This window comes from Telmatherina bonti (assembly GCF_933228915.1).
Source record: "Telmatherina bonti genome assembly, chromosome: 6".
Lineage (NCBI taxonomy): Eukaryota > Metazoa > Chordata > Actinopteri > Atheriniformes > Telmatherinidae > Telmatherina > Telmatherina bonti.
In genome coordinates this window covers 38,656,282-38,677,287 of record NC_136624.1, presented here as the reverse complement: position 1 = coordinate 38,677,287, position 21,006 = coordinate 38,656,282, and the positions used below count along the sequence as shown (strand labels likewise).

Sequence of the window (21,006 nt, the reverse complement as noted above, 5' to 3'; positions counted from 1 at the left end):
TTTGCAAAGACATGGTGATTAGACATTTTTATGTGAAAGACCTGGTATCGGGCAGAGTCTGTGAGACAGGTTTGATACAGTCTTCCTACAGAGAAGCTGAAGAAGCAATACTGAATCATTCCTTTACCTGTTTTCCATCCAATCAAATGCTTCAATGTTAGATTTTACTGAAGATGTCGACACGAAATCACCAAAAAATGGAATCATTGTGTTAATCTGAATAGCCAGACTTTTAAGAAACATGTTAGTTTGACTGAAATTGACATTTTTAGGGTTAATTCTGAGTTAATAACACCCTGAAGAACTAAACTGGTTTCTTCCCTCTGCACAAACATCCCAGTTTCTGTTGTGGTAGTTGATCCAGAAGTAAAAGAAGAGGCTCGCACACAGCAGAGGAGGCCGGTCGCATCAGAGATTAATCATAAAGCATAAAGCTGTGAAGATGTTCAGTTCACCACATAACAAAGTCTTAATAGTACACAGCGTGTGTTATATTACCAAGCGGCAACCTCCGGCAGTTAAAAGTGAAGATGATGTGGAAGTGCATAAAACTGTAGTTCCTCCTTCATCCACAAGGGGCTGCAAAACAGAGCAAATCCCCATAGACTCCCATGTTAAAAAGACCAACTTCACAGCAGGAATAAACATGTTTACAGCAGAAATAAACATGTTTACAGCCTGGTTCAAAAATCCATTTTAGGTTTAATAGGTCAGGTTTACCTTCATGACAACTGTGGGGGGAGTGAATTTTTGTCTAACTCGCCCGTTTAAAAGTAATTTAATCTCGAAGTTTGGCAGATTTAGGGGCGTGTCCTTTTGATTGACAGGTACCCGATCTCCCGCTTCAAGTCAGAAGAACATAGAACAACCGCGGTTTTTAGCTGGTTAACAACGTGACTTAGCTTTAGCCCGCTTACCTCCGTTAGCTGGTTAGCTCCCGTTATCTCAGGGTTAGCTTTGTTAGCTTTTAGTTACAGAAAGCTCGGAGTTCGCTCGATGTCAATCATCCGCCATGATGCTCATGGCTCCACTCTCAGTTCCACCTCTTTGCCAATATTTGTATTTTCAGGGTGAGACGACATGCAAGACGCTGCCAACATGGCAACGGTAGGAACCGCCCACCGAGCTTCAATTTAGCTCTTCAGAAACCTACGGGTGACGTCACGGAGACTCCGCCCATCTCTTTATATACAGTCTATGGTTATTACACATATGAAGGTGGCACAACACCAACCAGCAGTTTTCATTCAGCTGACTTGACGTGAGGAAGCAGCCATGTCTGTTTGACAAATCTGCGAAGGAAAGGGAGGAACTTTTGTTTTTGTATCCAATAAGATGAGTCGATATGTGAAAGTATCAGAGTGCATACATGCAGGAGCCACATTTCCAGGTCTGTTTGTCCCGTTTCCGATCCCAGACTGATGTTAACATGCACTTTTAAAAGTCTGTTTATTTCTAAAATAATTCTCTAATTACTTTTTTTTTTTTTAATTATTCATTTAATGTTCATTGCTCTGTAAGTCTTTTGTCTTGACTCCAGTTAATGCCGGCTTGTTATGTTAAGCAGCCTTGTTGTGTTCGCAGGGGCCAGCCCCTCCATGAGACCATGCAGGTCAGCTTCCTGCTGCTCCTCACCCCCCCTGCCTCCCCCTGCCTCCCCTCCTGCCCCAGCCCAGTTATATGGAGGGAAGTGTCTTAATTCACATGCAAATTCTGCCAGAACACCAATCATCCAGGCTACTAATTACACTCAGTGTTGGGATGTTGACTTGCTGACATCACAACAGGATTTAACATGCAGGGAGGAGAAGCTGCACCAAGCCAGGCCAGACGTGCACAGGAAGTTAACCAAGTCTCCTTCAAACAAACAAACCAAAACTTAGTTGTTTTCATTCACTTTATTTATGAATGCAGCTTTATTAAAACATAAAAACTCATCCTGGTTAATAGGATTAATATGCTGCTGTAGTCCTCATACCTGGATTTGGAGTCATTTAATCAGTTTTATGTTTATTTGGTGATGATCTTCCTGAAGGCCTGCTGTTTGCATTCTGATGAGCTGAGGTTACAGATGCAGTACAAACTATCATCCTTCATCACGTGTTCGGTTGTCACCAAGCGGAACAAATGGACCCACAACCACTGTGGATCTCTGCAGTTCTATCTGAATAACTGACCTCAGATGGACTCAGAAAGTGTGTTGATGAGGTTTCCATCAGAACTGTCCACCCAATGTTGTTGTTCTTCAAAAAGAACTGAATGAAATCCAGTTGTTAGTTTAAAATGAGTCCTGGTGGTCTTTTGTTTTGAAAATCCCACCGGAAGTGCTGAAGTGATTGCTGCGAACTTTCCGCAGTCTGATGCGGATCGGACTGAGTCGCTGCAGCTGCTCAGTGGGTCCTTCAGCAGCAAGAGGAGCACGAGCCCCGTCGTGCCTTTACGCGCGGCTCTCCAACCTCCAGACGAGGTTTCCGGACTGGAGGTCTTCCTGCTGGATCTGCGTTCTGGTTCAGACCCCTGATTCACCGCAGAGGGGAATCTGTTGGTGTTTGCGCACTTTAAGTTGTTTCCAGAAGTCCTGGTGTGTGTGTGGAGAGCAGGAGGAGGTGGGGGTGGAAGAAGGAGTCTGGGTAGATGCAGCAGGGAGGCGCGGCTCGCGCAGCGGCGACGTTGTGCTGCTGGAGTTCTGGGACTCATTCTGCGATGAGGAGTGTGTGTTTTAAAGCCCACGGCGAGCCACACACCGCAGTCAGAGCCATGATGTTACTCAGCCCCACTTTGTAAATAAAGGTAAGCAGAAATTAATTTCCATTTTCCTGTTTGGAGCTTTCCCCCCCTTGTTTGTGTCTTCACATGCGTAACGGCACGCACACTCCACGTCCGTGGAGTTTCATCTCTGAGGTTTGTGCTTGAAGTGGCCTCAGGACAAAGATTTGGAGTCGGTTTGGTAAAAATAAGTTTGACTTGTTGGCTTAGTCCGGAATGTTGCAGCTTTTCCCCCCGTGCACGCGCTCTCACTGCCTCATATCCCCCACCCACCCCCCGTGGCGCAGTGGTCAGACTGTGCTGCGGCTGTGTGTCTGCGTGCCATATGGATCGTTCTCTAAAGTAAATGAAGTCATTATAAATAAGTAAGCTGTCTCTGCAACTTTCTGTTTCTCCCTCGGGCAGCTTGTTTTCACGGTAACCACCCCCCCCCCCCCCCCCCCCCCCCCCCCCCCCCCCCCACCTTGTTGTTTCATCTATTGCTTTGGTGCTGCTGAGGAGGCTCTGGTGTCTGCAGGAGTTGCTGCAGACTGCTTTGGAAAGCAGCTAATTGTCCCGTGGAGATGGTTTACTCATTACATGCATTTGAGGCTTGGAAAGGAGCCACATTAGCACATGAAGGGGATGACAGGTAAACTGGGAGTAATGGGAGCTTCAGGACTGTCAGCTGGCTGCAGGAACACTGATCTGTGAGCAGCTCAATAGAAACCAAAAAGCTCCGACATTCACAGCTTGCTCTGGAGAAATGCTCATGCTCCTGGTTGTGTGTGCCAACCCCCCCAATCCTTTACAGAGTCCTGTCATTTATGGAACTACAAGGAATAAGTCAAGTGATCTAGTTTCACAGATTGTGTCGCTAAAGTCTCATGTTCCACAAATCTCTTGTTTTCCTTTTATTGTTAGCTTTCTTTGGGTTGGTTGCACTCACTCTTCCACTTCTCACAAACACGATGTCATTACCAGATTATATATCAGCCCTGAAATGGAGATATTGCTGTGTGCCTTCATTACTTGCCTGTAAATAAATAGAATTCCCCGTAAAAACAAAAGTATTCTGTTCCGATCACTTTTTCTAAAGAACAGTGGAACAGAAAAATCATGTAGTTTGGTTAACAGCTGCTTCCATGAAGCTTTGGAGACAAAGTTCCTGCAACAGTTTAGGTTTCTACCTCTCTTAAACTGGACCCAGAATAGTTTAACAGCACTGATCAGTGGATAAAATATCTCTGTTTTGGATGAAAGTGCTTGCATGCAGCTTGTATTACAGATGTTACAACTGGAAATGTGTGTTATGTGATCTCCTGTAGGAAAGCTCTGTGGCGTCAGAAAATGCTTTTCACAGCTGTGTTTACAGACAAATGAAGAATTAGTGGGAGTTTACGTTGTCCAGTTCTAACAATACATTTTCAGAGTTTATTTTATGCCCAGAGGTTTTTATGTTGCTTTTCATTCATAAGACTTCGAGGTTATTTGAAAGCAGGCGGGACTCCGGCGATCTATAATCCATAATTGGTTTTGACAGGTGGATGCAGGCCTAATCTCTGCCTTCAGCAACACATTGCATCAGGTCTTTGCTAATTGGCTTCTAATGGAAAATGTCTTTGTCCAGCCTGCCTGGCTCTTGTCAGGAGCACCTCAGTGTTGTTCAGCTGTGATTACCTCCGACTGGCTCTGAAGTCAACGTTCACCAGCCTCAGGTCCATCAGCACCCCGAGCTACAGAAGCTTTGTTGGCTCATTTGCTCCTGAAAATTCAACTTGAAAAGACTTGATCAGAAATGTCACAGTTGATGAATAAAAGGCCGTTAAAGAGGAAAGAGTTTCATTTCTTCCAGATATGATGGAAGTAAGGGAGAAAAGACGAGACTTGGCTGCCTCCTGCATCCAGCTGTTCTCTCTTCTCCGCGCTTCTCTCGACGTCCAACCTCCGCTTTAGCTGCCATTTAAAGATGGGACTTTAATATGGCCGTCCAGAGTGATGCCATGGAAAAGCTGCAGTGGTTTTGGGAGCTGTGCAGGAATGAGAGTTCTGCCTGGAGCCCTCCAAAGCTGGCTGCTTCATGTAGTTTGGGGTTAAATACTAACCCTCTCCTTTAATCGAAATTAGAAGCTGAGCCTCTTTTTTGTTAGTTTCCCTCCTCAGATCATGTCAACCAGCCAGTTTTTGCCTCATTTTAAAGCACGTTTGTAAAGACGACAAATCGGTTGTTTAAAGACAGACAGTTTGAACTCTTGCAGGGTTGAGCTGCAACAAGCGGAGCAGCTCTATTCATGAGTCCGAGGAGCTATCAGACCCTGGTTACATATTAAAACCACCCACCTGGGCAACAGGCTGATGCTGGACAGCAGCACGATGATAATTAACTTGTGAAACAGTGAATCATTGTCCACTGACATCGCAGTTACACTGACTGCCATCCAACAACATGCACACACACCCCCCCAGTAGGTTTTAAACAAATCTCACACTCCAGTTGACCAATCACACGTCAGCATTTACAGCTCTGCTGGGATGAAAACGGCCGGTCGCGTTTAAAGGAGGAAACAAGCCGGCTTGTTTCCTTTTCTTTGCTTCACAGTCATTTACGGGGAGTCGGAGATTTTCTTGACTTGTTACTAAAACCACTAAATCTGATTTAATTGAAATCAGGCAGCTTACAAGGGGGATTAAGGTTCAGTAGATCTCAGGCATGTCCATGCAGCATGTTGTGAATGATGTGGCTGGAAGGGAGAGGAAGGAGCAGAAGGCCCTGTAGGTATGCAGCATCTCACTGGAGGAAAGCATCGTCACACATCCGGACTGAGAGGTGTTTTTTCTCCTGAAGTCGCAAGATTCTCTGCATCTGCGTGGAATTCCACAGAGACCAGAAGAGACAACGTTTGGGGAAAAGGACATTTTTGATGTGTGAAATGCTTTTCTTCACGTCCACTCAGCTGATTGTGGCTGTTTGTGAACTCCTCTGTGTGAAAGTCCTCCCTCGGCTCGGGGCAGACGTAACTTCTAACCAGCAAGCAGCGTGCTAGAAGCTCTGGATCTCTCTGTGGTGCATTTTTACTCATCATGCTCACGGCAAGTGTGTGTTTTAGGATGTATGGAATCATTTTGTGTGCCATCCAAGTAAATTATTAATGATGGCGGAGGTGCTGGGATGTAATGAGGCAGGCTGTGTTGCCCCCGGCGATGACATCGCGCTCCAGGGAATGGAAATAGCTACAGCCTTCTTCCCGGAGGGCTCACTTGACAGTTCTTTGATGGCTTTATCTGCATCTCTGCTCTGTTTATCATCAATATTCATGGCAGTAATATCTGGATACTCTGTATCTGTTTTAACATTCATGGAGTCAGTTGGTGAAGTCTGCAGCTTGTCCTTCCACAATGACGGCAAAAGTCTGCCGTTCTGCGCACGGCACAGACAGACCCTGTCAGGATCCTGACAGAGGGTGAAGAATCCTAAGCTGTGATGGAGAATTTGTCCAACTTGGCCTCTGTTTGTATGTTTTCCACTTGGAATACTTGTCTTCTGACTAGCTGAGGCATGCTGGTCGGATGGTTGATGTATTCCAACGATAAGCAGGCTATTTATGTCCAAGGTCCAATCTTTCGCCAAAATCCATCAGTGCATCGTCAAGTAAACCGAGGTGCTTTGTCAGCTAAAGCTCAACGCTTGAACAAGAAGTGCTCGTTAGATGAAAAGACAAGAAAAGACTTGACCAGTTCCCCACATGGTGCACTCCTCTCTGAGCGCTTAAGACCTTAAATCTGAAGTGTCCTGATAAACAGCACTGCAGAGTCACACACTCACAGTAGAAGATGTAAATGACTTTGTGAGTATAACACATCCTCTGTAACTGAAGGCGTCGGTCTGTCAAACTGTGTCCTGTGCGTCCTTAAGCTCCTCCGTAGGGCTGACTGTCAAACAGGCTGGAATCCATCTGGGAAGGTAATGAGATTGTCTCCCCGGTTTAACCGCCTGAGGGGGGTTACGGGTTAGTGGGGTGTGACCTTTTGGCCACCCACTTTCCACTTTAAGGATCTGGAGCTGTCAAGGACACATGAATGTATGTATGCAGTGTCCGGATTACAGACCAGAATACAGAGAAGATGCGCTACATATTGTCCCGTTTCTAACGAGTCCTTCCTGGCTGTTGATCTGAGTTTAACCTGTTTCTCAGTGGACGTGTGTGAAGATGAGAAAGCAGTGAGGTGGAGTGTTTGTGCTAAACACTCCCAGGCACGTTGTTTCTGGGAACTTGTATATCGATTCTTTCCTCCCTTAGAGCCTTGTGTCTGTCTTCCACGGCCTTTTCGTGTGTAATTTGATCCGATTTCAGGCCTCTTGCAGACGGAACCTGGCAGCATCGCTAACGTTCAGCCAGCAAAAGGAACAAAGAAGAAACGACCAGACAGCGACCGCCGTCCTCTGCGCTGCGTCTGTACGTGATCACGACCTCCTCCGCCGTCACCATGTTTGCCGTTGTATGAATTTAAAGGTGAACCCTACACTGCCCTCTGGTGGATGTGTTGCCTAGCAACCATGCCAACACGCAGGATGGAGAGTATGCAGCGACGTCTGAAATGGACGTATTTATTACAGAAAGACATAAACGTAGGCATCACAATAGACGGTGGTGGTCTATGCCAGTGGTCTCCAACCTGCGGTCCCCGGGCCCCCAGAGGAGGTCGTTCAAAGAACACAGGGGACCCGGACGCTTTGACTTTTCAGAGCCGGTTTGGACTTAAATTAAGACCATGTCCGATCACAGATGAGTTGAGATGTATTTGAGTTTTACACCATTTGGGTGTTTCATAAACATGGTTCCAGTATGACCAGTAGGAGCCGGAAAAGGCTCCCACTGGTCACAGCACCATTTCATTAATGAGACGTGTCTGAGAAACGACACAGTTCAGATGATTCGTTCGCATTATGAACATGGTATCGCTCCGTTTGCTGCGTTGTGCATCAGGGGTTCAGCTGACTGACGTTATGGCGCACGTAGGGGTCGCGGGAGACGGACGAAAGGCTCCGTCTTTAGGTGGATCCATGTGTCTGATGAACAGAAAGCACTTTACGGGGGTTGTTGATGCTGTTTTTCCTTACAGTCGCTGCAGCCATCCTGTTTATTTCCTGTTCAGTATTCTGTCTCTTCTCTCCACACAACAGCTGTTGTACCGCAACCTCGCCTCTTAAAAAGCATTTTTTAGAGTTCTTGGTTTCACCTCAGTCGTATGCTTTTTGTTTTGTTTTCTATAAATTATATTCCAAAGCTTTGATTTCATGTAATCTCTTGTTAAACTTTGCCTGGATGCTTTGTAAATGGTGGTGTTGTTGTCTGTCCGTCGCAGGAAGATCTGTGTCCACTGTAAGTGTCGGCGTGAGGAGCATGCAGTGACAGCCATGCCTGTAGAGATGGAGAAGACGGTCACCAAGCTGATGTACGACTTCCAAAGGAACTCCACCTCAGATGACGACTCAGGCTGCGCTCTGGAGGAGTACGCCTGGGTACCACCAGGACTTAAACCTGAACAGGTATCTTCATCCTCTCCTCTTCGTCTGGTCTGGATCACGTAGCATTAGCATTAGGTGCCACTTTACGCTGAGGTCTGCACCGAGTCAGCTGTTGTCCACCTTCATTTCAGTCTTCACTCCTGCAGCTTTGGAGCGTCTGTCTGACACTCGAGAGGAAATCTGTGAAAACTGAAGTGTTTGTATTTAGTGATTTAAAGGTGAATTTACAGAAAAAAAGTCTTTAAAAAGACAGATGTGGGAATGTTTTAGTTGTTTAAAGGTCAGACAGAGAAGATATGCACATGCAGGTTTAACGTATAAAATGTTCTCAGCGCATTGTGGTGTAAACATCATAAAAATTCCTTCTCCTACGGTGTTCCTAGACAACATGTCTGCATTTCATAACTCCTGGCTTCTACATTGTGATGGCTGTCCCGTAGCGCTGACTGCGCCTTCTGCAGGCTAATGGATAACAAGGATTATGTGGCTCCAGCAGTCAAATTAATCTCCAATTCATTCTGCCTGCAAACATGTTTGCAGTGGATTTCATGGCCCTCACAAACACTAAGTTGAGGCAGTGTAACGCTTTAAATGACCCCATGCATATTGAGGAAAATCCTCTTTAACAATACTCGGCTGAGCCGTAGGCATGCACGTCTGGGAGGGTCTCTGCTTTTATTGGACAATAGGAGCGTTTATGGAAGCTGCTTTCATTTTGTTGATTTGCTGAAGGCAATGAGCTGGTCAATACGCTGTTGGCACAGCCTCATGTTTTCACCTCGGAGGACTGAGAGCAGCTATTTTTCATCGCTCTCTGGGGTCACAGTTATAACCCCGAGCTCAATTACGTTCTCGTCAGGCGGCAATGGGATCTCAGGAACAATAAGGCCGTAATGGGAAATGGGCTGGGTAGGGGGGCAAAAGGACTATGATGAACAGCCTTGAAATTAAGGGAGGATTTAATTTATTTCTATATATGTTTACATTTTGACAACCTCCTTAACCAGAAAGAAGGATCCATACTGGAAACTGACTGAGTATAAATTGGCTGGATTTTTTTTGTGTCCAGCAGGACGTGACGCCTCACAAGCCGACGTCATTTCTAGCTTCAAGCTGACATTTTGAGGCTTTCAAGCTGGTGGAAACTTGTTGTGTGACCTTTTTGCAGAGGAGCGGAAGCAAATAGAAAGCTAAAGCCTGGGATCTGAAGGGTGGGTTTTAGATTTCCCTGCTGGGAGCCATACCCCTGTATCAGTCTGCTATTCATCCAGCGCGGTGTGAAGTCACCCCCACTGTACCCAGAGATTTCTGCGCTGCTTCATAATATTCGGGCAGATATATCTGAGGGATTATGAGGATAACTCGCCACTTTCGCTGGACTTTCTCTGTCAACAAAGCAAGGCTTACAGGTATGTGTCTCAAATTTTGAACAGTCCGCTGGGATATTGCTAAAATGCAGCCTGAGTGGAAGAATTTTTATCCCTGAATGCATCCATTATGGAGTGTGTTGGGCATGTTATTGAGCTGCAGCGTGAGGAAGGCCTCCACTCCTACGGCGCGTCTCCATCCTTTAAAATCAAATGCCTGAACGTTGCCAAGTTACAGTTCATTAAGGCCAAGAATGTTGCCGAGCGGCGGGCCTTTTTATAGTGTTTCCTTCTTTTACCATCATGTAGCGGGAACTTTCTGTTAATGGGCAAACTCTGCTCAGCAGTTTCAGGGATCTGACTTTAGTTTTCAGTCAAACCTGAGGTAGGGCTGATCTGAAGGGAACACAACCTGAGCTCATGTGGGGTGGTTTGAGCTGAAGATGAGGGACAATAAAAAACAATCATCTGTCCGTTTGATTGCAGCTGAATCTGACTGAAGCTGCGTTTATATGAAGAACTTTGATCTGATTGAACCTCCAGTCGGAATAAAAATGCATCCTGTTGATGGGCCTCTGTGGGAATGAAGAGGGGAAAATAACTATCTAAACTCCTTCTGATGGTGTCTGTTCTTTCTGTGCATGCTGGAAGGAAGGTTAGGTTGCATCGTTGGCTTGCTTGGCGGCAGCAGCGGCAGCAAAACGGATCAGAACGTTGCAGATTCGTTTTAGTTTGAAATTCTGAAATATTTCAGGATTATTGAGCCTCTTTGTGACTGAAAGGTTTGCAACAAGTTGTTCACACATGCATTTAGTAGAATTTGATCAGATCCCCCTCATTGTTGTCTTCTTCAGGACAGGACGGGAGTCTGGGCGTATTCCACATGCCGGTTGTTTCAGATCTCCATGTCAGCTGCAGTCTGACCTGAAGGAGTTCAGTTCCACAGAAGAAATATTTGTTTAAACATAGCTTAAGAAGGAATTATTGTGATTTTAACGACTTCATCTTGCATCATTGTTAACATGAATTGTAGTTATTTAATCTAGTGCAACTCTGAGGTTAAAACTTTGAAGTTATTTGGTCATTGAGCGGAGTATCAGACAGCATTTAGGACATTCCATCAGTCCTGGAGCCCATTGTCTGCTGGCAGATTTATGCCTGCACGCTTTGTGGCTCCTTGCAAACCTCAAAGCTGGCACAAAGTGAAGAATCATGGGAGTTCAGCCACCACAGGGGCCATGAAGACTGACTTTAGAGCAAGAGGCCAGCATGTCCCTGTGCAACAAGTCCAGTCCCAACTGGTTGGCTTGAAATGGAGAAATGATAACTTCAGCGTAACTCGCTCAAGTTGGAAAATGAAAAAACAAGCTATAACGACGTGTGCACAGCAGCCGTTCTTCTTTTCACAAAGCATTTCTGTCCATCAGCACCATCCAGCACCGGCGGAAGAATGTCGGAGCTGCTGCCTCGTGGTGTTCGGCCATTAACGGCAATGGAAACCAGCTGTGAGAAACTATCTCTCACGTTTTCAGCGTCCCACCATTAGCTTTTAAAAACATCCCTTCAGAGCAGTCTGACATTCTGGCCCGTCTTTAATTTAGTCTGCTTTTGATTACAGTTATTATGAGAAGCAGCTTCTCCTGCCGCTCGCTGGAAACGTGCGTCACACTTCAGATCTTTTCCTCGGGGCGTTGGGTCTTCACCTCTGTTCTCCAACCTGCTGTCAGAAGCATGTTTAGACATTCATCATCAGGAGCGTGCATGTGTGGGTGTCTGAGTTCATTCAGTGTTTCGTAGACCATCCAGACACACACACACACACACACACACACACACACACACAACCCTTCATTTTAGCCATCATGTCACCATTATTGATTTTCTTGGTATGATTATTGTCTATGTATAAGATGTAAAATCACATGAACAATCCTTAATAATGTTTGACTTATTTCTATTTTTTAATCCCAACATAACAAACTAATATAGAAACAAAGTTAAATAATCCAATTCTGTCTAAATCCTCTCTGCTCCGTAAACCATAAATAAATGCTGCATATTCATTCTGGATTTGTCTCAGAGAATACGGACAGAAAAGGCTGCAGGACTTCCACCTGGGAGGCTTTTTTTCTGCAAACTGCATGACAAAATGTTTTGTTTTACCTGAGAAAGTTCCAAAACACAGGAAAACATCTGGCTAGCTTTCATTTGCAGATTTCTTTTAGCAGAATAGCTGCTGTTTGAGGAAGAGTGGAAATAAAGGAGGAAGACCACCGTCTCACTCTGGCGACTAAAAGGCATCAACGTCACACAGACTCTGTCATGTTTGAACAGTGAAACTGTCCGTAAAGATGTATTTTAGGTTTTCTCATCCCTGATGTTCAGTAAACCCTCGCTGTGTTGCGCCGTTCGTCCAACCAGAATCATGCATCGTCACAAAAATGCAAATGAGATGATAACGTTTAATTCAGACAGACGTTGAACATAAAAAGCTGTTGGTTTTCCTGCAGGTGGTGAAACTTCCTCCTTTCTCTGCATCTTTTTACATCCGACTTTACAGGCTCCACATCTTTTCTATACCCTACAAGTCTGACAGAGAAGAATGAATCTGTTTCCTCTGCAGTTCTCTCCTCTTCTGCAGCTCACACAGACTGACAATAAAGCAACGGAAGCAGGAAGGCGGAGATGTAACGTTGTTTTCCTTCTGCATTAATCCGTCTTTATGATTCAGCCGTAATCTTTTCTGGAAAGTGACGCCGAGGGATCCATGCGATTAATTAAAGGTGCCGTTTAATACCACAGTCAGTTGTGGAATTCAGTAATTGAGACATCTTTTGCCTCATAAAGCATCACTTTCCAGCACCAGCACAGAGCAGCTGGAAGGAAGGTACTTTCCAGCAGCATCAGACTAATTTAAGGCCTTCAGATGCACGTCGGGATTATTCAGGTTAATCTGTGTGAAAGACCTGGTGTTGATGCCAGGATGGCGCTGATGCTTTTGAGTCCTAAATCCGTTTAATAGACCGACAGGTCATCGAGACAGACGTGACCCAGTCAGGAAGTATTGATCAGTGAAGTGTCTCTATTAAAGGATTTCTCTATTTTTGGTTGTTTTCACTCTTTCTGCATCTTGTCAACATTTCTACTTCATCACCTCTGTTCCTGCTGCTCCTCTCTGTTGGACTTCTGTCCTTCAGATCTTCCTTTAAAACCCTGTAGCTCTCTTGTTTTGCTCCAACCCCCCACTTATATTCATCTATAACTCCCTGACCTTTGTTACAGTGTAATAAAATAAAGACTCTCATAAATAACGAGTAGTTGACACTCATTGTCTTCTTTGGACATGTGAGGAATGTCCAAGTTATTTGCAACGCTCACTTTAGAGTTAATCTGCTGCAGTTCCACGTGCACGGCTATGTTCATGTGGGTTCATTGTAGCCTTTACTGTGTGTGTGCACATGTGACGGGTCAGTGATACATTCCGATGTCAATGTGCAGAGATGGAGAAGTGAGGTTCCATTAAGTCTGCGTTGGTAGGCAGGGATTTTAAGTGTGTGTGTGTGTGTGTGTGTGTGTGTGTGTGTGTGTGACTTCCAGTTGTAGATCTTGATACACCAGTTTTGACTTTGCACAATTCAACCACTGAGTGCTGACCAGATTTATCAGGATTTAAAAACAATTTACTTGATTTGAAATGTTTGTTAAATAAAAAATCTGGAAACTGAATTATTTTATAAAAATAAAGAGTTTAAACAATAAGCTGGAAAACTGAACAGTTAATAACAGCATCTGCAGACCTCATGTGTTTGGCAGTTAGTTGTAGTTCTCCATCATCATCCTCTGTGTGTGTGTGTGTGTGTGTGTGTGTGTGTGTGTGTGTGTGTGTGTGTGTGTGTGTGTGTGTGTGTGTGTGTGTGTGTGTGTCGTTCTCAGGTCCATCAGTACTACAGCTCCCTGCCTGAGGACAAGGTGCCCTATGTGAACAGCCCAGGAGAGAAATACCGCATCAAACAGCTGCTCCATCAGCTCCCGCCCCATGACAATGAGGTGAGAGTCCACCTCCCCCCACCTCCATCCATCTATCTTCTCCTCCCCTCCTTCAGGGCAGTGCAAAGATAAGAAGGCAACAAGACGGAGGCAGGAGCAGGAAAAATGGCTTCTGAATGAGATCGCAGGCTGATTGCAACGGCTTATTATGATTTGTTCCAATAATAAATCATCACAATTCTTCCTGAGATAATGGTTTCATCATTAAGACAAAGTGTGTTTCCGTGGTAACCTTTAGCAGAGGCAGCATCAGTAGCATTGTCTCTGTGAAAGTCTGAGGACTGAAACCAGGAGGGTTAGGTAGGCGAAGGCTGAGGAGGAAGCTGCAAACGAGCGTGATGTCTGATGAGAACTCTCTGAGATGTTCCATGCGACACATTCATCATGTGCAGCTCCTTTGAGGAGCGATGACATGAAAAATGTGAATGTTATGATGTTTGTGTGTTTCCAGGTGCGCTACTGTAACAGCCTGGACGACGAGGAGAAGCGAGAACTGAAGCTCTTCAGTAACCAGAGGAAGCGGGAAAACCTCGGTCGCGGCAACGTCCGTCCCTTCCCCGTGACCATGACGGGAGCAATCTGCGAGCAGGTAGCCAGGAAAAACATCAAAAAACAAGTTTTTGGGGTTTTTTTTAGCATGTGGTTTTACTTGTAAAAGTCCCATCTGCATGGAACAAACATGACATGCATGAATCATGTGACGTCGTGCGGCCGGTGGAATGAAAGCGATGAATTGTGTGAATGACCTGCTGGCATTTAAGGTGCGATGATCTATGAGAGCTGGCTTCTGTTGACGCGTGAAGGGCAGAGATGCAACATTCATCTCCCTTTTCTTCCAGTGTTGTGACCTTTTCTGCCTCACCTGGAAGCCTTCAGAGCTCCTTGCCGCCGTCTGTCTGCATGCAGGCTTGTTTTCCCCTCCGCCACGGCGGCTGTCAGACCCCAGCAATCACACAATTTATTTGATTTAAACTTGAGCTTTACGTAACACCTCAGGGAAGCAGGTCGGAGTTAAAACGATCTGCTCTTTCACAGCCGTGTCCAATGTCTCATCAAATATTTAACGTACAGCTTACATGTAGCGTTTTAGTAGCCTTGTGGGACCATCGAGTGCAGCCGAGTGTCCTTTTAACAACAAACTTGCACACTTCAGCGTCCGCCTGCCATTTGTTACCGCGCGTGGAGCAAGTTCAGCCAAAGTGTGACGGCGCCCCGAGTGTATCGCTGCTTAGTAGCCTCTGTTTCTTGTCCAGTTAGCCGACACACACAAAACACACCTGCAGTACAGAAGGGAGCAGAATGTTGGTGAAAGTGTGTATTGATTGAACCCCCCTCCACACACACACACACACACACACACACACACACAGCTCTCTGTTGGCCTCCTCACAGCAGCAGGCTTTGTGCCTGAGAGGTTGTAGCTCTGCTTTACCTGACCACTCTGTCCACTTCATTCCTTCCTGTTTACTGCGTGGCGCTATCGTAGCGCCTCTTATTCTGCTCTGTCTGTGTGTGATCTCCTAAACACACACACAAACATGCTGTCCACCGTTTCTGCAATCAGTTGCATCAGCCAGAAAACTGGACCAGGATCAGGATTAAACATTAAATCGATGCTTCGACTTGATGGATTTTCTCATTTTTTTGGAAAAACAGTCCTTTTCACAACCAAATACATGATTAATAAGTGTAATATCTGAACTTTTCCTACAGTATACACAGTAATAAAATGGTTTTTGTTTTTTTTTATTTTAAGGACAGTATTATTAGGAAAGTTCAACAACAAGTAACTAAAAAGTGCCATATCTGTCTCAAATCACAGATTTGAGGAGGCAAACTGGAACTTTCCTGGATTATTTTAAGTTTTCCCTCATGCAGCAGCCTCCTTTGATCGAAATTAACAGGACATTTAATGGCCATGTTTACATGGAGTTTTAATTCCTCTTTCATTTCAAATAAAAATGAATTCCACTGTAAAGTGACAAGAAATGACCGTCTAAACACTTCAATCTGAATGCAAAAGTCACTTCAGAATTAAACTTTATTCCAAAGTTAGTGGCTGATTTGTTTGCATTTTAATCTGAAAAGTTTAATTCTTCTGTCATGTAAACCTTCATTCAGCTCTAAATTAATTCCAGTCATTCTGCGCATGCTCCTTGTTCTGTCCCGATGACGCACGTTACCCGCGTTGTTTTGCTTTCCGTCTTTGTTTGTCCATCTTCCTTCTCTGTTGCTGCAAAAAGTGAAGTAGTATGCTCATGTCGAGTCGCTGCTTCAAAATGATCAAAATAACAATGAAACTGGTTTTTATTACGTAGTTTTCCATCTTACGACCGAAAGGACGAGAAGCACGAAGCAAACTTTGTTTCCGTTAGACGTCAATACGTCACGTCCGCCCTCTGTCCAATCAGAATCCTTCCCAACCCGCCCATCTAAAGCAGAAATAAGGACGTGTTCCATGTAAGCCTCTATTCAGAATTATTAAGTCAATGTCAACTTGTAGGAGAATAATGTTAATTTGGAATTATTTAGTTCTGAATTATTAAATCCAAATTAAACACAATGTTACCGTACCTGCGTGATCACACCTTTATGGTGGAGTAAATACACAGCATGGAGCTTCATTCCAAGAGAAGCAAAATCCTCCTGAAACATGGATGAAACATGTTCCCAGCAACGTGTGTCAGCGAATCCAGGCCACAAGCATCATTATTGATATCATCCCTGCAGTCAGGCATGGCGATGGCAGCATCATTCTGCTGTCTGATGACTCCGACACCTCCTCGCTTTTTATTTTCCTTCCTTCCTCTGGTGATGTCCTCTGGAGCTTCTTTACTGAATCAACCACAGTGCACACTTAGAGCAGCCCGTGTGTTGATATCCATTTGCTAGCATGTGATGCGGCGCCCTAAATGCCCCGGATCGGATAGAAAACACAGCTGGACAACAACAGCTTCACGGATGTAATACACAAATGTCAGTGTGCCACACGACTCTGCCTCTAGATGCATTTTATGCATAGATCTTTATGTTTAGAGATTTTAAATGGTATTAAAAGGACAGAATTAGTAGTTTTATCAGTTAAAAAAAAAAGATGCAATGGTCCATTTTCTTTTTCAGTGCGGAGGCCAGATTAATGGTGGCGACATCGCTGTGTTTGCATCGCGAGCGGGTCACGGCGTGTGTTGGCACCCCGCCTGCTTCGTGTGCAGCATGTGCAAAGAGCTGCTGGTGGACCTCATCTACTTCCACCAAGAAGGGAAGATCTACTGCGGCCGGCACCACGCAGAGAGACTGAAGCCACGCTGCACCGCCTGCGACGAGGTAGACACATGCACATACAACATGCACACGGATGACCGTGTATAAATAGCTGCTCGTATAAGTGTCAGCTGAGCTATATATAATGCATTTATACACACACACAGAGCCTGCACTTATACATGCCTACATACACACCAAACAGCTGTCATATGACGCTCACGGGCTTTCTGGCTTAATGGGGTCGACTTTCAATAGCCTGATCTCCCAGCCATTAACAGCGACTTACTCTGTTAGTGTGCAAATGGGAACAAGGACACCGTTGGTGCTTAAGAGGCACCCCGATGGTTTAACAGCAGTGCAATTAAAAGCAAATGTGCCACCTCGATTTAACAAAGTCCCCACCCACATTAGCCTCCTACACAAGTCTGAGACAAAGCGCTTCGTCTCGGAGTTCAGAGCCGAAGAGAACGGAGCGAAGTCGTCGTGTCATTTAGCACCCAGTAATAATCCAACTCCTACTTTTTTCTATCTCTGCTTTCTTAGATCATTTTCGCCGATGAGTGCACGGAGGCAGAGGGCCGGCACTGGCACATGAAGCACTTCTGTTGTTTTGAGTGCGAGACGGTGCTGGGGGGCCAGCGCTACATCATGAAGGAGGGTCGGCCTTACTGCTGCTCCTGCTTCGAGTCCCTCTACGCCGAGTACTGCGACTCCTGTGGGGAGCATATCGGTATGCTGTTTCTGATGGATTTTAGCAGTTTGTGCAGCAGAGAAAGGACCTCAGTTTACTGAGTACAGAAACATGTACAAAATGAATCACCGTTTAAAGTCCGAAGGCATGACTGGAACACGAGACTTTGAACCTCTAATGTGTCAAAACCTCTTTCAGCCGGTAGTTGTAGTCGGCTCCACTGAGAGGAAAACAGGGATCTTTATCTGCGTTCATACCAGCACAAACACATCCGGATGTGTGTGATTCCCCCCAGTAAGAGGGCCAGGTGTCACACTGGCTCAGATTTCTCCAATTTGATCTGTAATTATCTGTCAGACAGGACGCAGAAAAGCAATTGGCTAAAAAGTACAAGTGATTATAAACTGAAACTTGTAGAAAAGTCTCACAGCAGATGGCAGCCATTAGCAAAAAGCCCTTTGTTGCCCTTCAACTCGAAACATTCTCCAAAGCTGTGCGTTTATGCAATCCTGGGCAAGCGCCATAATGAGTCGCCCCCATCGCTGAAATTACTGCCTCCAGCTCCTTTTCCTCAGATGGAAAGCTCCTTTTAAATGCGCTGCTATTTTTATACAAGGCAGCGTTTGTAAATTCCACGTTCACTTCACGGCTGCAGCTCGAAGCCTGTTGATGAAGCGTCTTGCTTTGGGTTTTCTCAGGGTTTCAGTCATCTCACCTCAGCCCTGCTTGTCTCTCCTGCAGGCATTGATCAAGGCCAGATGACGTACGACGGGCAGCACTGGCACGCCACTGAGGGCTGCTTCTGCTGCGCCCGCTGCAAACGCTCCCTGCTGGGACGCCCGTTCCTGCCCAAGCAGGGCCAGATCTTCTGCTCGCGCTCCTGCAGTCTCGGAGAGGAGCCCAATGGCTCCGACTCCTCTGACTCGGCCTTCCAAAGCGCCCGCTCCACCAGAGAGTCCAGACGTAGCTCCAAGATGGCAAAGAGCAGCGGTGGAGCGGGTGGGATGCAGACTCAGAGGTTCTCAGGGGAGGTGGACCCTCTGTCTTTACAAATGGATCTTCTGAGTCTCTCCAGCCAGACGCCCAGCTTGACTCGCGAGCCGCCTTCCTGGCAGAACCAAGAGCAGGCGGGAGACGGCTACGAATCCCAGTCCGACCCGACGCTCAGTCCCACTCCTCTGCAGCTCCTCAGCCAATGCAACGTGAGGAGCACCTATAACTCCTCCTGCTCCTCTAATCAGCAGCACGAGCACAGGATCAAGGAGAATGGAGGCTTGAAGCGACCTCCCATCTCTGCCCTGAAGGGCCATTCCCTGAATGAGACCTGGTTCCAGCAGGCACTTCCAGAGGAGTACTATCCACCCAAACTGAGGAGCCAGAAGAGCTTCACCGAGGTGTCCCACTGCTCCCAGCACAGTGGCTTCTCCTCGGACAAGCGCTCCATCAGTTTGCACGGCTTTCAGAGGGACAGAGACGCAGCTCCTCCAACAGGTGCGCAGGTGGCAAGAAGCAGGAACCCCATTAATGCACTTAACTTCTCAGAACAGCTGACACCACTGCAGCAGACCCCCAGAGGATCCATGGAGTCTTTGGCCCTGTCTAACACTACAGGTGGGTTTAAACCTTTCATCGGCACCAAACTGTTGAATATTTCCTCTAACTTTGATGTATTTACGATGCAAGCAGGTAGTTTACATATCCTGCAACGTTCTTCCTCGCAGGCAACTCAGCAGATGGAGGAAAGCATCAGGAGCACCTGTCTCGCTTCTCCATGCCGGACCTGAGCAAAGACTCTGGAGTGAATGTGTCAGAGAAAAGTAACATGGACACCCTCAACTCCTCTGTGGCGTTTCGTAGTTCTGAGTCTATCCACAGCCTCACCGCCGGCCAGTCCTACATGGAGACAAAACCCCCCAGGTCCTCTCAGTACCAGGTGCAGTATTGTGACCCTGCTGGCATGGGCATGCCTCATTTACCGCCTGGTTTCACCTACCAAGAGGAGGACAGGATGAGTCTGGTGAACAGCGCCAACGCTGCCCGTCTGCCACCCATTAGTGAGCGCAGGGTGGGCGGTGTCGGAGCGAGGGGAGCAAACGTCAGAGTAGATGCTCCGGAGGAGACTCCACAGAGGCGTCGACACCACCATCACCGCGCCCGAAGATCTCGCCGGTCTCGCTCAGAGAACGCTCTGAACTTGGTTTCAGAGCGACGGGTAAGACCCCAAGAGAGGCCGCAGCTTCGCGTCAGAGAGGATTACGACCGCTTCCCGCCTCCAAGGAGCGCCAGGGATCCGTTTGGAGGTGGAGGAGGCGGTAGATACCAACCCCAGCTCTTCAGGCAATGCCCAAGGACCACATCAGACCTGACTCTGCAGAACCCCGGGGCCAACAGGCGCACCGGGTTGAGCCAGTACTGCTGGGATGACTACGACGATGACTGGTGCTCCACCTGCTCTTCATCTTCAGAATCAGAAGATGAGGGTTACTTCCTGGGCGAGCCGATCCCCAGACCCATCCAGCTGCGCTACATCAACAACCAGGAGATGCTTCATAAGTACAGCAGCACGGGGATGGGGGGGCCGAGCCGCAGCGGGCAGCTGCACACCCGCAAGCGCAGAAAGAGCAAAAACTGCATCATCTCTTAACACCTGGACAGCGAGCTGCTTGTGTTCCACTAACACCCTCCATCCGGAGCAGAAGAACTTCTCAGACTAGTCGAGTGTTGATCATGTAGCTAAAAGTCAGTGATGAATTTCCGTCAGTAGAGCGTTAAAAATAAATAAAAAGATGACAGTGTTTGCACGTTTCCTCATTTTAACGTTTCAGAGTATCTCCTGAGTGTCGAGGCTAACGGTTAAACGTGCGCTTCTGTTGAGCCGCAGCCGTTATCCAGCAGGTTGTGTTTGTCCGAGCCTCGTTCCCAGACAGCAAACACGTCTACAGAACGGTCTGTTTTTACATTCTTCATGCTCCGAGTTGGACTGTACGACTGAATTCAGCTCATATCCTGTACATAGATAAGTGAATTAATAATTTCATTTAAGTTAAAGAATTTGGTGTAAATACAGTTGTAAATGAGGCCTCGCATATTTTTATATTTTGTATGGATAGAGTCATTTATGTATGAAAATATCTATAATCTAGACATAGAACGTAACAAAAAACCGACTTCTGCATGTTATTTGGCTGACCTGGTGCTACATTTGGAATAAAGGAGTACTTCACTGAGTTTTGGAATCAACAGCTGGCGTTTCTCTCCTGAGACTGACGACGGGAGTGACAGAGTGCACAACACTTCCAGTCTCCATCTGTTTAATGCATAAATGAATGACAATGTGGTGTAGTGTGATGCCAGTCATCATGCTC

The 21,006-nt window shown here is 46.2% G+C and overlaps 1 protein-coding gene across 1 annotated transcript; it reads left to right on the top strand.

The window, feature by feature from the left end:
* Window positions 1-2,418: 2,418 nt before the first annotated feature.
* Window positions 2,419-20,803, top strand: prickle2b (prickle homolog 2b). Its single transcript, XM_079242279.1, has 8 exons — window positions 2,419-2,790; window positions 8,110-8,293; window positions 13,573-13,686; window positions 14,138-14,275; window positions 16,807-17,010; window positions 17,494-17,680; window positions 18,383-19,252; window positions 19,363-20,803. The coding sequence occupies exons 2-8, from the start codon at window positions 8,162-8,164 to the stop codon at window positions 20,283-20,285; spliced, it is 2,568 nt and encodes an 855-aa protein (XP_079098405.1). The 5' UTR covers window positions 2,419-2,790; window positions 8,110-8,161; the 3' UTR covers window positions 20,286-20,803.
* The last annotated feature ends 203 nt before the right edge of the window (window positions 20,804-21,006 follow it).

Bases quoted from the DNA above. Each gene is read 5' to 3' on its own strand.
- prickle2b (XM_079242279.1), top strand. From the start codon at position 8,162: ATGCCTGTAGAGATGGAGAAGACGGTCACCAAGCTGATGTACGACTTC. The intron at 17,011-17,493 runs GTAGACACATGC...CTGCTTTCTTAG, and splicing joins GCTGCACCGCCTGCGACGAG to ATCATTTTCGCCGATGAGTG. The intron at 19,253-19,362 runs GTGGGTTTAAAC...TCTTCCTCGCAG, and splicing joins GGCCCTGTCTAACACTACAG to GCAACTCAGCAGATGGAGGA.